This window comes from Typopeltis vanoorti, chromosome 7, assembly GCF_054136105.1.
Source record: "Typopeltis vanoorti isolate ZY-2024b chromosome 7, IOZ_Tvanoo_1.0, whole genome shotgun sequence".
Taxonomy (NCBI): Eukaryota; Metazoa; Arthropoda; class Arachnida; order Uropygi; family Thelyphonidae; genus Typopeltis; species Typopeltis vanoorti.
The window spans coordinates 33,761,961-33,776,676 of record NC_143555.1 but is presented as its reverse complement, the minus strand read 5'-3'; the positions used below and the strand labels follow the sequence as shown (position 1 = coordinate 33,776,676).

The following is a 14,716-nucleotide window of genomic DNA, read 5'->3' as shown; positions in this document are numbered from 1 at the left end:
TTGGAATAATAGAGCAACAACAGTTCCAATTGTCAAAGGAGTAGTAGGAAGAATACTAAGAGCATTTATGAAACATCTGGAAAAGTTGAGCCTCCTGGATATAAACTAATCTCAATTCTAAAAAAGCTGAACTTTTAGGGACATCTCACACTTTATGAAACCTAGTCACAGAATTACTAGGGCTTTGGATAAGGCCCGAATTGGACTCATTTGCCAGTCAAATATTTCGTTATGCTGTTTCATGTTTCTTGTTACTCTTTGAGTGAACTGTGTTAATTGAATATAGAAATAATAACATCAACAACAACAACCAGCACTTATTTCTGGATTGTTAACATATATATAAAAAAAAAAAGATAAGATAAAATAGGATAAGGCATTTGTCACCTACATTACATTTATCATATTGCAACATTGCTTGAAATCCTTTTCTCATCAAATATATCAATCAAATTGTGTATGCAACACATTTCCTCCAAATGCTTCTCAGTCTTTCAAGACCATATCTGTATAACAGTGCTTAAATACCATGATGGGATTAAAACATTACAGGCCATATTCTTTGTTTAAGATAATGTCTCAGAATGTGTTGACACTATTGTCCCAAATAACAGAATAGTCAGTCTTCAATAGGCAATACAGAAATATATGTTTAAGTGATTTGTACATCATGACAGATTGTGTTGTAAACTTTTAAAACTTACACAACTTTTCTGCACACTTCTAAAGAAAAGACTTAGTTTGACATTTTGTTGAGGAGCATACACAAGTGCATACACTTGTTGCATCAGAGGAATTGAGGGAACTAATGTATCCTCATGTGCACTGTTCTTTGATATATTTTTGCAATACATTTTGGCTAAGCCTATCAAATGCGATTCACGAAGAGAGAAAGAGAACTAATTATCTTCTAAGGTTACAAGTTATTTTCTAACTTTCTTATTAATATGCAAGAACATCCAATCCAAATAGTTCCTGTGTTGCAATATGTTAAAAAACAAAGAAGTCACTTACAATATCATTAGTTTTTAAATTCCCTTCACAATACTAGACCTCAAGGTTTATAAAATGCATGCACAAACATACATACACAGAGAGTTCAACTTACCTAATAAATGATAATTAGAATCCCTTTCATATTTGAACAGGAGTCGGCCATAACTAACATGATTTAAATTCTTTAGCCATTCGAAATATGAAACCGTAACACCACCAGCATTAATATAAAGATCAGGAATTACTAAGATATTACGATCAGTTAGAACTCTGTCTGCTGCTGGAGTTGTGGGTCCATTGGCAGCCTCTGCAATAATCTAAGAATCCACAAATCAATTGTTGAAAGCAATAGCAACACAAAATAATCAATTAAAAGATTCGTATTGCTTACAAATAAAACCAACAGTGTATTTATATGTATTACATACATTATATACCAATAATTGTCCAGACACCTCTTTTATTTGAAGTTATGGAACATTCCAGGTTTGTTAATAACATAAAAACTGGTGTGCAGATAGTAGGAAGCAGTATTTCATCGTAGTAGTTGAATACAGCTGGTATGGCAACACGACGTGAACTCAGTGAAGTGACTTTAAGAGAGATGTCATCATGGGCTGTCACATTAGTGGCAAGTCTATACATGCCATTGCCACTCAATGGAGCATCCAAAATTAAAGGCTGGCGATGTGATCAACAAATGGAGATGTTCTGGCATCACTAGTGCAGGAAAACACCCAGGATGGCTGCCAAAAACGACTAACATGGACAGGAGGCTGTTAAAATGGGTAGCAGCAAAAGCTGGCTACAGTCGGCACAGACCATCCATGACAAGTTCCAGAGCACCAGTATCTGCAGTGCTCTGGAACTATGGTGAGCACCAATACTGTACGAAAAGAACTCGTGTCAGTGGAAACCCAGTAAATGGATTTCCACTGAAAAGCAGCAGCACATAAGCCGAACATCACAACAATTGTCTGGTGCAAAGAGCATGTGAACTGGACAATTGACCAGTTGAAAATGGCACTCTGGAGCAATGAATCAGGGTTCACCTATTTCCAGTCTGATAGCAGAGTGTGGGTGTGGAGGCAGCCTGGTGAACGCTTGTTACCACTGTGTGTTGTACCCATGGTAAAGTTTGGTGTGGTGGAGTGCATTCAGATGGTTTGGAGTGGGACCACTGGTCACTGTACATGGTTTCATGAAGGCAGCTTAGTACCCGGATATTCTAGATAATCAGGTGCTGCCTACACTGTGTAATTTTTATGGAACAGACCCGTGTTACTATCAAGATGACAATGCTCCATGCCACAAAGCTACAGCTGGTTATGGAATGGTATGAAGAGATGGGTATTAACTGACTGCCCTGGCCTGCACAGAGTCCTGACCTCAACTCCATCGAACACCTGTGGGACAAATCGGAGTGGCGATTGAGGTTCAGAGCAGCACGTCCTCAATCTGTCACTGAACTCAATGCTGCTTTGGTGGAGGAATGGAGATAAATTCCACTTGATGTCTGCCAAACATTGGTGGAAAGCTTCCCTCAAAGGGGTGCAGGAGGTAAACAAAGCCAAAGGTGGACATATCCACTATTAGGGTTTACCTGCTGGTATAAATTGTAAATTGCTAAAGTGTCCAGACAATTATGAATAGATAGTATGTTACAGATGACAAATTATCTTCTTGTTTATATCCATGTTATACTAAAATATAAACAGTCTGCACATGATGTTACCCAGTGATGATTTTTTTTTTTTTTTTTTTTTTTTTGTATTTCAAGAGCAGTCAACTTCAATTACTACAAGTTGCCTTAGGTATTACCATATGAAATGCACTATAAATCAAAGATGCCAAGAAATTATATTCTTATTTTAATACTTTAAACTAACTGCATGTGAAGTACAGCAATCCCTCGATAAGTGTGCCTAATGCATTCTTTAAAACATGAGCATTAATCATAAACGCACTAATCGAATATATATATATTACATAATAACCTATGGGAAACAGTATAATTCGTTCCTCAAATTTCTTTTTTGAACCTTCATTTTTTTATAAAAGAATTAAGGTATGTCTCAGGGTCTAGTTAAAGGTAAACCATGAAGCTGAAAGACAATAAACATATTCAGAATATAAATTTTATTATTCTACTTCTTAACAAAGAATCGAGCTAACGTAGTTTGGTGGGCATTTTGTTTTTTTTTTCATACAACCGACAGTATGGCCCTATTGCCTCTTCTACAAATTTTACTGCTTCTCTCTTCATCATCGAATCTTTTTCACACATCCACTTTTTTGCTCATTAATTCTTTTACTCATGATTAAAGTTTGGGAAAATACTTTAAAATAAAAAAAAAAGTAAGGAAAACACACTCATATAACATTGCAAAGGAGGCATGGGATACGACCATCAAAGTGCTATGTAATAATAGTACGCCCACACTTTTGTACAGTTTCGCTTGTCTTGGTGCGAAGAATAGTCGACTCATGCTGAAAGGGAGAAAGAAATGAAGGACATAAGAATCGGTCGCCAACACGCGAAATCACGTGCTTTATAGATAAAATTTCCCAACTGTTATACAAGCAAAATAGTTACCACTTTAAAAACTACAATGATCACAAAAGAGAAGTTAATTTTTAGACTAAAATACACAAACATTATTGAAGAAAAAAATGAAAGAATTTGAGAACAGCAACCAAACCTTGGAGATTCAGTGGCAAGCCTTGAAGAAAACTCTGACTGATTCAGCCAGAGAGGCATGTGGTGAAGTTGTCAGCAAGAATAGAAAAATCAGAACTCCATGGTGGACACAGGAAGTTAAAGAGGCAGTGAAGGAAAAGAAGAAAGCATATCAAAAGTTCCTGGCAAATAAGTCGGCTTTTGCTCTTAGAGAATACAGAGACAAATGTAAGAATGCGAAACACTTGTGTAAAACTAGCTAAAAAAAAGTCAAGGGAGGACTTTGGCAAGAACATAGAAAATAAATATCAAGAAGGTGGTAAGATATTCTGGAGGTTGTTGAAGAAGCTTAGAAATGGAGGAAACAGTGCTGTAAAAGGAGTTAGAGATGATAAAGGTGACATGAAAACGGGAGAAAAAGGTTACTCTATCTTTTGTGGAGAATTGCTCCACCTTTACTATGAGTTGCCCAGCATTGCACTACCAGGTGTTGGCTCATGCTTGGTCTCACCGAACTTTATATAGCTTTCTATATTCAGCATGAAACCCTTAGATTAGATTTCCTATCTTTGAGTTTCTTATTTGGCTAAGAAATATGTGGTATTCATACGCATGGATAGGCCTATGTATTCGTCAGACATGTTGTAATAGATTTCATGGTATGATATGAACACAGATGGATAAGAAAATAACTTTTATTAACTTAGAAGCTAATATTTCATTGGTATTATATCCAGTATCTTCAGAGCACACAACACAAAGTTTGTTACAAAAGCAAGACAACCACAATCCGGTGTAACAGTGAGGCTAGTATAAGTAATTGCAGTGTGCAACACAAGTCTAAAGTCCTAATATGGCAGCATCTAGGTTATAAAAAAAAATAAATAAATAAATAAATAAATAAAAAAAAAACACCCACGCTCAAACCTAATCTCTGGCTACGCTATGTTGATGATGTGTTTGCTATTTGGCCACATGGCCAAGACACACTGAAGAGATGTGAATTTAGATGCACATTTTTAGTGCATCTAAATAGCCAGCATCCTAAAATCCACTTTACAATGGAACTAGAAGCCAATGACTGCCTGCCCTTCCTGGACACACTGATCACACGTCTTCCAGAAGGTTCGTTATCATTTTCAGTTTATAGAAAACCCACACATACAGGGAGATACTTACACAAACAATCACACCATCACCCTTCTCAACAATATGGTATCTTAAAAACACTAACCCATAGAGCTAGAGCAATCTGTTCCAATGACATTGCTCTCACTGCTGAACTTTCTCACCTACGTCACACCTTCTTAACCAATGGTTATAATCCCCATAAGATAGATAACATACTAAATGCTACCCGGAAATCCCCTCTATCTACAACAGAAGACTACAACAAAACTATCACCATCCATACATTAAAGGAACATCTGAAAAGATATCTAGGGTGTTTAACAAACACCAACTACGCACAGTATTCAAACCTTATGTAAAATTAGCAACTCTCATCCGTTCACCTAAGGACAAATGCTCTCCTTTATCACATCCAGGAGTCTATGAAGTGCCCTGGTCTTGCCATCAAGCCTACTGTGTACAGACAGGAAGAACTGTGGACATCCGCCTCAATGAACACAAAAAATATATCCGACACTTTCACTATGGCAAGTTGGGTCTGGCAGACCATGCTTTGGATACCCCTGCACACAGGATCAATTGGAAAGAAACAAAAGTGATGCACAGAAGCTTCTACAAGTCAGAGAGGTGGTTCCTGGAATCAACAGAAGCTTTAAAATATACTCCAAACCTTAACAAGTATGGCTGTATAAATCAACCAAAGATTTGGGAGACAGTCATCCTAAGATCAAATTAATATTTATTACTTTTATTTTATTTTAGTTATTTTTTTATTTTATTTTATTTTTCAAACTTTCTAAGACTATCATTTGGACTACTATTTCAAAACTTTGAATTTTTTTATTTTATTTTTTTATAACCTAGATGGTGCCATATTAGGACTTTAGTCTTGTGTTTCACGCTGCAATTACTTATACTAGCCTCACTGTTACACTGGATTGTGGTTGTCTTGCTTTTGTAACAAACTCTGTGTTGTGTGCTCTGAAGATGCTGGATATAATACCAGCAAAATATTAGCTTCTAAATTAATAAATAGTTATTTTCTTATCCATCTGTGTTCATATCATACCGTGAAATCTATTACAACATGTGGTATTCAATATCCACTTAATTTTGAATATTTTACTTTGCCAAAAGTAAAATATTCAAAAGCCTGTTGGAGCCTGATGAATGAAGCCTGTTGGCTCTTATTTCAGTAATTATATTTGTGCTCATTTTGGAAAATCGTACACTAAAGAAATAAGCTGTGGCTACTGAAACTTCAGTATTACATCTAGGTCTACCTACTCACTGACGAAACCTCAAAAAAGATCAAAACCGGTCTGGGTAGTGACCTTCTCTCATAATGTAGAACAATATACATCTCCTAGGAGCTGTGTTTTGCATTATGGGAAAATACTAAAGACAGTGATTAGAGCTTACTCCACCTTTACTATGAGTTTCCCAGCATTGCACTACCAGGTGTTGGCTTACGCTTGGTTTTGCCGAACTTTATAGTTTTCTATATTCGGCATGAAACTCTTAGATTAGATTTCCTATCTGAGTTTCTTATTCAGCTAAGAAATAATGTGGTATTCAATATCCACTTAATTTTGAATATTTTACTTTGCCGAAGCCTGTTGGCTCTTATTTCAGTAAAAGGGAGAAAAAGATATCCTTGAAGTATGGAGTAATTACTTTGAAAAATTGCTAAATGAAACAAGCAGTGATAGCACAGTGGTAAAAAACACTCAACAGGTATACAATCAGGAATACACATCCATACTTGAAGTAGAAAAAGCCATCAAAGGCTTGAAATGTGGAAAGGCAGCAGGGGTAGATGATATTCGACCAGAAATGCTGAAGTATGGTGGTATAAAAGTCTTACAGTGGCTGCACTGCATAGTTCAGAAAGCCTGGACAGAGGGACGAATTCCCGATGATTGGAGTAGAGCTCTAATAGTACCCATATATAAAAAGGGAAATAAAACTGAATGTGAGAATTACAGAGGTATTTCTCTACTGAGCGTTCCTGGCAAGATCTATGCAAGTATACTTGAGAAACGGTTGAGAAGAATTGTGGAAGAACAGCTTGGTGAAGAACAAGCTGGATTCTGGCCAAATAGAGCTGTCAGGATCAGATCTTCACTTTACGGCAAATAGTTGAGAAATCATGGAAATATAACAAAGATCTGTATTTAAGTTTTGTAGATCTCGAAAAGGCATATGACAAGATGCCAAGAGAGAGAAGCTATTTGAAATGCTACAGTTATATAGTGTCAATGGGGCATTATATCAAGCAATACTTTAGTCTTTATTTGAGTTGTAAGTCAGCAGTTCGAATTGGAGGAAGTACAAGAAGATGGTTTAATGTTAAATCTGTTGTGAGACAAGGATGTACATTATGCCCTCTGTTATTCATTATCTATATGGATCACATTATGAAGAAAAGTGGTATTAAACATTATATCAGAATTGGAGATGTTAATGTCAGCTCTTTGCTTTATGCAGATGATGTTATACTTCTAAATAAATCCACTGCAAGTTTGCAAGATTCCCTGACTAAACTGAATAGCTGTTGTAATAGATATGGTATGACGGTCAGCATTAAAAAGACAAATACAATGAAAATAGGTAGAATTGTTGAAAATGTCAACTGTGTTGTGAACGGGGAACCTGTGGAACAAGTAAAACATTTCAGCTACTTAGGCATGATTTTTATTGAAGATGGTAAATTAAATATGGAAACAGATAACAGAATCAACAAAGCTGGTATGTTAGGAAGTCAAGTGAATAAATTCATATGGAATAAGAGAGAAATTAGTCAAAACACTAAATTAGCTGTATAAAAGACAGTGTTCAAACCAGTTTTAACTTATGGATCTGAGAGCTGGGTCAGAAGTAAAACACTTGACCAAAGACTAGAGACTGCAGATATGAGAGTCCTGAGAAAGATTACAGGTGTGAACAGATGGCATCAATGGCAATATCATATTAAAAATGAGGATATTAGGAAAGAACTTGACAGTGTCAGCATCCAGGAATGCGTTAGCAGAGCTAATCTCAGGTGGTATGGTCACTTAAATAGAATGGGAGAGGAAAGATTAGCAAAACAAGTGTTCTCTGCCAGGTTAGCAGCAAAACGACCCAGAGGAAGACCAAGATATAGGTGGATTGATAAGGTACAAAGTGCCTTAGACGATAGAAATATAAGATCTGATAATGTTGGAGTCTTGACAAGTAACAGACTGATTTGGAGGAAAATTGTAGATAGGAAGTTAGTAATGATGTAATTTTTTCATGTAGTACTACCATATCCTGTACACCCTTTGAGGGTACATGTCAGGAATTTGATGATGATGATGACGACTTTGCATCACCTTCCTATGTGTATCCCACATTGAAAAGCACATCCCCTTTTTGGAACATATATAATGCTGTGCATTATGAGAAGGGCAACTATCCAGACCAGTTTCAACCTTGTCTTGAGATCTCATCAGTGGGGACCAGGGTTGAAGGATTACATCAAGAATAAAATTGTTAATTTATAGCATTACTAAGTGAAAAACTTTTCAACAATATTGAAATGTACTGTTTACAAATGTTTACATGTGGAATGCCTGTCCATATATTGCATACAGGATGGCCATCATTAACCACGTCGCCGTCAATATGGATAAAATACATCACTCCTCTACACTTCATATCCATCATATATTTCAACCTAATATCAATGGTATTACAGTTTTAATATGCAGTTCGCATCCATGGTAACCTGGACATATATATACGTCTTGGCCGGTTGTGTGGTTAAAGATGTGTCCAAAGCCTCTTAGCAAAAAATGTATTGGACAAAATTCAACCAAACTTGGTGTGAGTATACTTGGAACATGGGGTTTGATTTACAGAAAAGAAAAAAAAAAAGGACAAAATTTTGCCACCAGCAGACAACTGGTGCTAGAATTGCATGCTATTTGCATAATCTCATTGTTTCTACTGACTAGTTGGAGGATATAATGAAGACCGAAATGGATTTGTGTCATTCTTATAAGACAAGTACTATGGATCTCACCTTACTGGAGCATATGTTGCTAGTCAAGCTTTACTAACAACAACGTGGTAACGCTAATGCCACACTTCAAAAATTAACTCATATGAAGGATAGGAGAAAAGGTCCAATGGCAATAACAAATCTTAGAAAAAGGATTTTATGATTTGAAAATAGCATATCTTTAGCAGTGAGGCCAGGATGAGGATGCAAACGGATTATTCCTCAACAAGTTGACAAAACTGCAACTGACATCATGGAACACAGAATGAATAATGCACAAGGGTCCAGCAGTGCTCAGGCAATATCAGGAGAACTGGACATGCCATGCTCAACTGTGTGGAAAATCCTGTGTCAAATGTTGAGTTTTTTCCCTACAGATCTCCCATATGCAAGCTTTGCTTCATGGTTATGTAGAAACTCAACTACATTTTGCCCTGATGTTCTTAGCTTGAATGGAGGTGCATGATGCCTGGCCATGGAAGATCTTGTGGAGTGAAGCACATTTTTTACCTGTACAGTAGCGTTAACTCACACAATTGGCACATGTGAATAATCATCATATGTTCCATCAGACCTCTTTACACTCACCAAAAGTCACAGTGTGCTGCAGTTTCACTGTACCATTTATTATTTTCAAAGAACTTCACCCGACAGGACCAGTGACTTAAACCATCTCTGCTGTTAGTATCAAGAGATGCTGTGCAACTTTCTTGTTCCACAACTGCAGCAGCGAAGATGCCTTGACTCTACCATACGCATGTAGGATGGAGCACCACCTCACACTGGATTGCCGGTACAATGAATGTTATGAAAACACTTCAAAGAACAGTGAGTGATATTTATTAGTTATGTATTTCTCACAGCATGGTCACCTCATTTGCCTGATCTCGACCCCTGTGACTTTTGGTTGTGGGTCCATCTGAAATATGCAGTGTGTGAAGGACATGTTCCTGATTTAGCAACCTTGAAAGACTGAATAATGCTGGATGTGAAGCAAATCAATGCAGATCTGTTGCGTTCCGCTGCAAAATGCAGTTCTTAGAACATCTGAAAGGAGGACATATTGAACCACATCTGTAAGTTATACGAACACGAAAACTGATTTGCTGTGTCTCTTCTAGCCATGACTGTTTAATTAATAATCTCAAACCATGCACTTATAGTGCCAAATGTCCCTGGTGGCAGAATTTTGTGCTTTATTTATTTTATTTTATTTTATTTTATTTATTTTTTTGTAAATCAAAATCCCATGTTCCAGAGTGTGTGCTTACACCAAGTTTGGTTGAATTTTGTCCAATACATTTTTTGCTACAGGACTCTGAACATCTCCTATTTAATTATTGCCACCCTATATACTGGTTAGTGATAATGGTTCCAATAAGGACTAGTTAGTATGCAGCATGGCAAATTACAGGATACCCACAGTAATCAACTTTAATGAAAGTACAGGCAGTCCCTGGGTTGCAGACAACCCGACTTACAGCGTTTCTTACTTACGAACGGGCTCCCCATAAGGATAATTAATAATTAAATTAATAATTAAATTAATAATTTTGGAACTAGTTTCCTCGGGAACTGGTGGAGAGTGGCAATGCACTGCAATTGGACATCAATGAAAATGATGTCATTGACTTACCAGCGTTCCATTTACAAGAATTAACCAGTGAAGACATTATGGAGATAGAGAAGCAGCTGACAGAAACACAAGAACACGAAGAATCAGAAGATCCAGAACCAAGAAAGTTTACAACAAAAGAATTAGTTGAATTTGATTTAAACGGTATTGAATCGAACACAGATTGATAAGAAAATAACTATTTATTAACTTAAAAGCTAATATTTCGCTGGTATTATATCCAGCATCTTCAGAGCACACAAACAAAGTTTGTTACAAATGCGAGACAACCACAATCCGGTGTAACAGTGGGGCTAGTATGAGTAATTGCAGCGTGCAACACCAGACTAGAGTCCTAATAAGTGCCATCTAAGTTAAAAAAAAAATTTTTTTTAAAAGATGCTAGATATAATACCAGCGAAATATTAGCTTTTAAGTTAATAAATAATTATTTTCTTATCAATCTGTGTTCGATTCAATACCATTTAAATCAAATTCAACATGTGTGATGAACACATAAGCTTATCCATGAGTTTAAAAGAATTAGTTAAAGCCTTTCGTCTCCTTGAAGCAGGATTTGCTGAGCATGAGGAGCAAGATCCTAACATTGAATGATTTAGAAAGGTTTACCTTGCAGTCAGTGAGAACATCAGTTGCTGCAAGGCCACTTATGATGAAAAAAGAAAATGGCTGTGCAAACAACCCTAGATACCTTTTTCAAGAAGCTGACTTCAGTGATAAGCTCCATCCCTCCAGCAACAGAATCAAATCCTGATTCTCCAGCACCAGGTCTATCCTCTCTAGCACCAGAATCTGATCTTGATTCTCCAGCACTCACTCCATCTAACATTAATGTTAGGTAGGCTAACATTAATGTTAGCATACCTTCTGCTTATGTTCTGTTTATATGAATTAAAAGAAAGAACACAACAGTTTCTGTAACTGTACAGGGTATTATTATTATTACAGTATTATACCATATTATTATTGCACCATGTGAGCCATTATATTATGATTATTATTACCATACACGTGCTGTTCATCAGGCATCTGAGTTACATACAAATCTGACCTAAAGACGTTCTCAGGAACATATCTCTTTCGTAACCTGGGGACTGCCTGAAGGTACATGCATCAACCACTTTACCAAATAAAAATAGTTGCCACGAGCTAGAAATGAATATTAATAAATATTAAAACTATCTTGATGTCTAAATAATATTAAAACTATATTTTGATGTTTACATAAAATGAGAATCTCCCAAACTTTGGGGGGGGGGGGGGGAATTGTTCCGATTCAGGTTAGGCTAAATTAGGTAAAAGGACTTCACAACTTTCTTTGTAAAGGCATTCATATTTAGAACTACTTCTATGGAGAAGATGAGCTTCATTCCACCGGATACTGTGTTTAGTGTTAATACTATGCTGTTCCAGACAAGACTAGACTTCTGAGGTTTCACATTGAATATGTGAAACCTCAGATGTCTGGTCTTGTGAAAGTATGTCAAATTACATTCACAAGAAATCTGATAAACAGTAGCTAAAGATAAAGGTGACAGTTTGTCTTTTGTAGATAGTAACAGATGAGAAATTGTTGATAGGAAAATATGTGGGATTAATACTTCAAAATTCTACCAATAGGTTCAGAGATACCAGAAATAGATGGGATTGGAACCATGCAGTATTGAATAATTCTTAGGTTTTGGAATAAAATAGGTAATTATCTTCTGGATTTGAAGAGGGTGGTGGCCATTTAATTCCGTTAAAGTTTTGATAGTGAGAAGTTCTTGTTGTAAGCTTGAGGGAGATAAGCACACATTATGTGCTCTATTAATTAAAGACTCCCTCAAGCCTACAACAAGAACTTCTCACTATCAAAATTTTAATGGAATTAAATGGTTATAATCTTCTTCAAATCCAGATGATAACTGATTATTTTGTTCCACCTCCTAAGGATTCTTCAACAGATATTGCAGGTTTCCAATGTGAACAAGGCATTAGATGGCATATCAACTTCTATATTACGAGAATGTGCAAAGGAATTATCAGTAACTCTAACCAAACTGTTTAATTTAAACCTCAGTACTGGGAAAGTGCCAATAAAGTGGAAAGAGGGCAAAATAGTCTACTACCTAAGGAGGCTCCAAAACAGAAGTAGCAAATTATAGGTCAATCAGCATCTTAGGAGTGATAGTTAAGGTATTAGAGAAATTGGTGAATGACAGGATTCAGGATTGCATGGATAAAGGGCAACATAGTTTTGTGACGGGTAAGTCTTGTCTTAGTAATATGCTTACTTTTTATAATAAAGTGCCAATGGAGTGCTAGACTTTGAAAAGGTATTTGACAATGGGTCCAGGAGAAGACAGGTGACTAGTGATGCATCACAGGGCCCAGCATGGTCCTCTGTTGTTTAATTTGTACATCAATGATACAGAAAGTGATTTGACAGGAAATATTCAGTTGTTTGCTGATGATGCAAAACTAAAAAGAGCAATAGTAAATGAAAGTGATGTGGAGATCCTGCAGATGACTTAAACAGACTAGCAGTATAGGGAAAGGTAAATGGTTGCTAGTTTGATGTGACCAAGCATAAAGTGATGCACTTCAGGAAGAAGGGATTACATGCAGTGTACTATACTGATGGAACTGAATTGCAAGAAACTCATGAGGTCAGAGCTGTAGGGGGGGGGGGATGGTGATTGTGGACAGAGAGTTGAAGTTTGAAGTTCAGAGAGCATATTGCAAAGGTACCAAAACAGTATATCAGATTATGTAATCATTGAAAAACACACTAACAAGATGCAGGGATAGAGAAGTTATTGTTCCCCTTTTATAAAGCCACACCTGGACAAGCTGATCTGGTGGATTCCATGGGTAGCATCAAGTAGAACGATGTAGAGCAAACATCAAAATGGGGAATTGGCCAATGAAACCTATTTATGCTTGTTTTGTACAGAAGGTTACATTTGGAAAAATTGAGGGAAGAGCAGAGCTGGAAACAAATACCAAAACATACAGAAATGTCTTTGGAAAATGTGGAGACAATGTGTAAAGCTAATGATAATGGTAAGTACCTGCTGGACTTCTGTGCAGGACATTTAACAATTAGTACCATGTCATGTTTCAACAAATACTTCAAAATTATTTGTTTCAACATAAAGATGTCCATAACTTCAAGTTGAGAGATGACAAGAAATAAGAATTTCTTTTTGACTCTATTACTGTTGCCAATAATATCTTCATGTTGGTTCAAAACACAATATACAGTAGATATTAAATAGGAATAGATATTAAATAGGAAGTAATCACCATTTAGTTTTGACCAGGATGACAGTGAATACTGCACTGAAAAGAAAAGTATCAGAAACTAAAAAAAAAAAAAAAAAAAAAAAAAAAAAAATCGAAATTGAGAAACTTTCAGAGATGAATTGCAGACTAAAATATTGAGTAATGTGCAAGAAAAAAAAAAAAAAGAATGAAAACAAGAACCAAACCTTTAAAGATTCTGTGGCAGACTATAAAAAACACCTGACTATTTCGTAAAAGCATGTGATCAGGTTTTCTCCCAGATAAAAAAAAACCAGAAATACCATTATGGATACAGGAAGTTAAAGAGGCAGTCAACAGAAAAGAGAAAAGCATATTGAAATTTCCTGGCAAGTACATTCAGCATAGCTCAAGAGAAAAATATAAGACTTTGCTGTCTTGTATTTAGTAGCTGAACAGAAGTCATGGGGGAGCTTTGGTAAGAACACAGAAGGTAAATGTCAGGAACTGATATTTATTATTATTAACACCAGATTTCAGGAAGGAGTAATTAGATAGCCATAGAATCAAAGAACTCATCACAGGAGTACACAATGTCACACACACACACACACACACACACATGCAAAATGTACTTTCGTTTCATTCCATGTGTCTGCATTCATCACACTGTCAGGTAATACATTCCACTGGGTGACATTCTCCATGCAAAGAATCTACTCCTCACACAGTTTCCAGAAGTAGCCTCTTTTTCTACTATCTTCTCCCATTCTATGAAAAATTTCTTCCACATTAACTTGGCAACCACCCCTTACTACCTTAAACATCCTATCCCCCTCTCTTCTGTTCATGAGGTTTAGCAAATTGTATTCCCTCAATTTGTCTCTTCTAATCCACATTCCAGAAAAAAAAAAAAAAAAGTAGTTAGCATCTTGGCATATATTCTCTGTACCCTTTTTAATGTATCTTCAGAATCATGGAAATCAGATGACCA

The 14,716-nt window shown here is 36.3% G+C and overlaps 1 protein-coding gene across 1 annotated transcript in view; it reads right to left on the bottom strand.

Annotated features, from left to right (window-relative positions):
- Positions 1–14,716, bottom strand: part of LOC150104573 (glutamate dehydrogenase, mitochondrial-like) — a 326,505-nt gene that overhangs the window by 93,058 nt on the left and 218,731 nt on the right. The window contains exon 8 of the mRNA XM_090395204.1: positions 1,109–1,313. Within this exon, the coding sequence (XP_090251330.1) occupies positions 1,109–1,313 (205 nt within the window). The remainder of the gene's footprint in view (positions 1–1,108; positions 1,314–14,716) is intronic.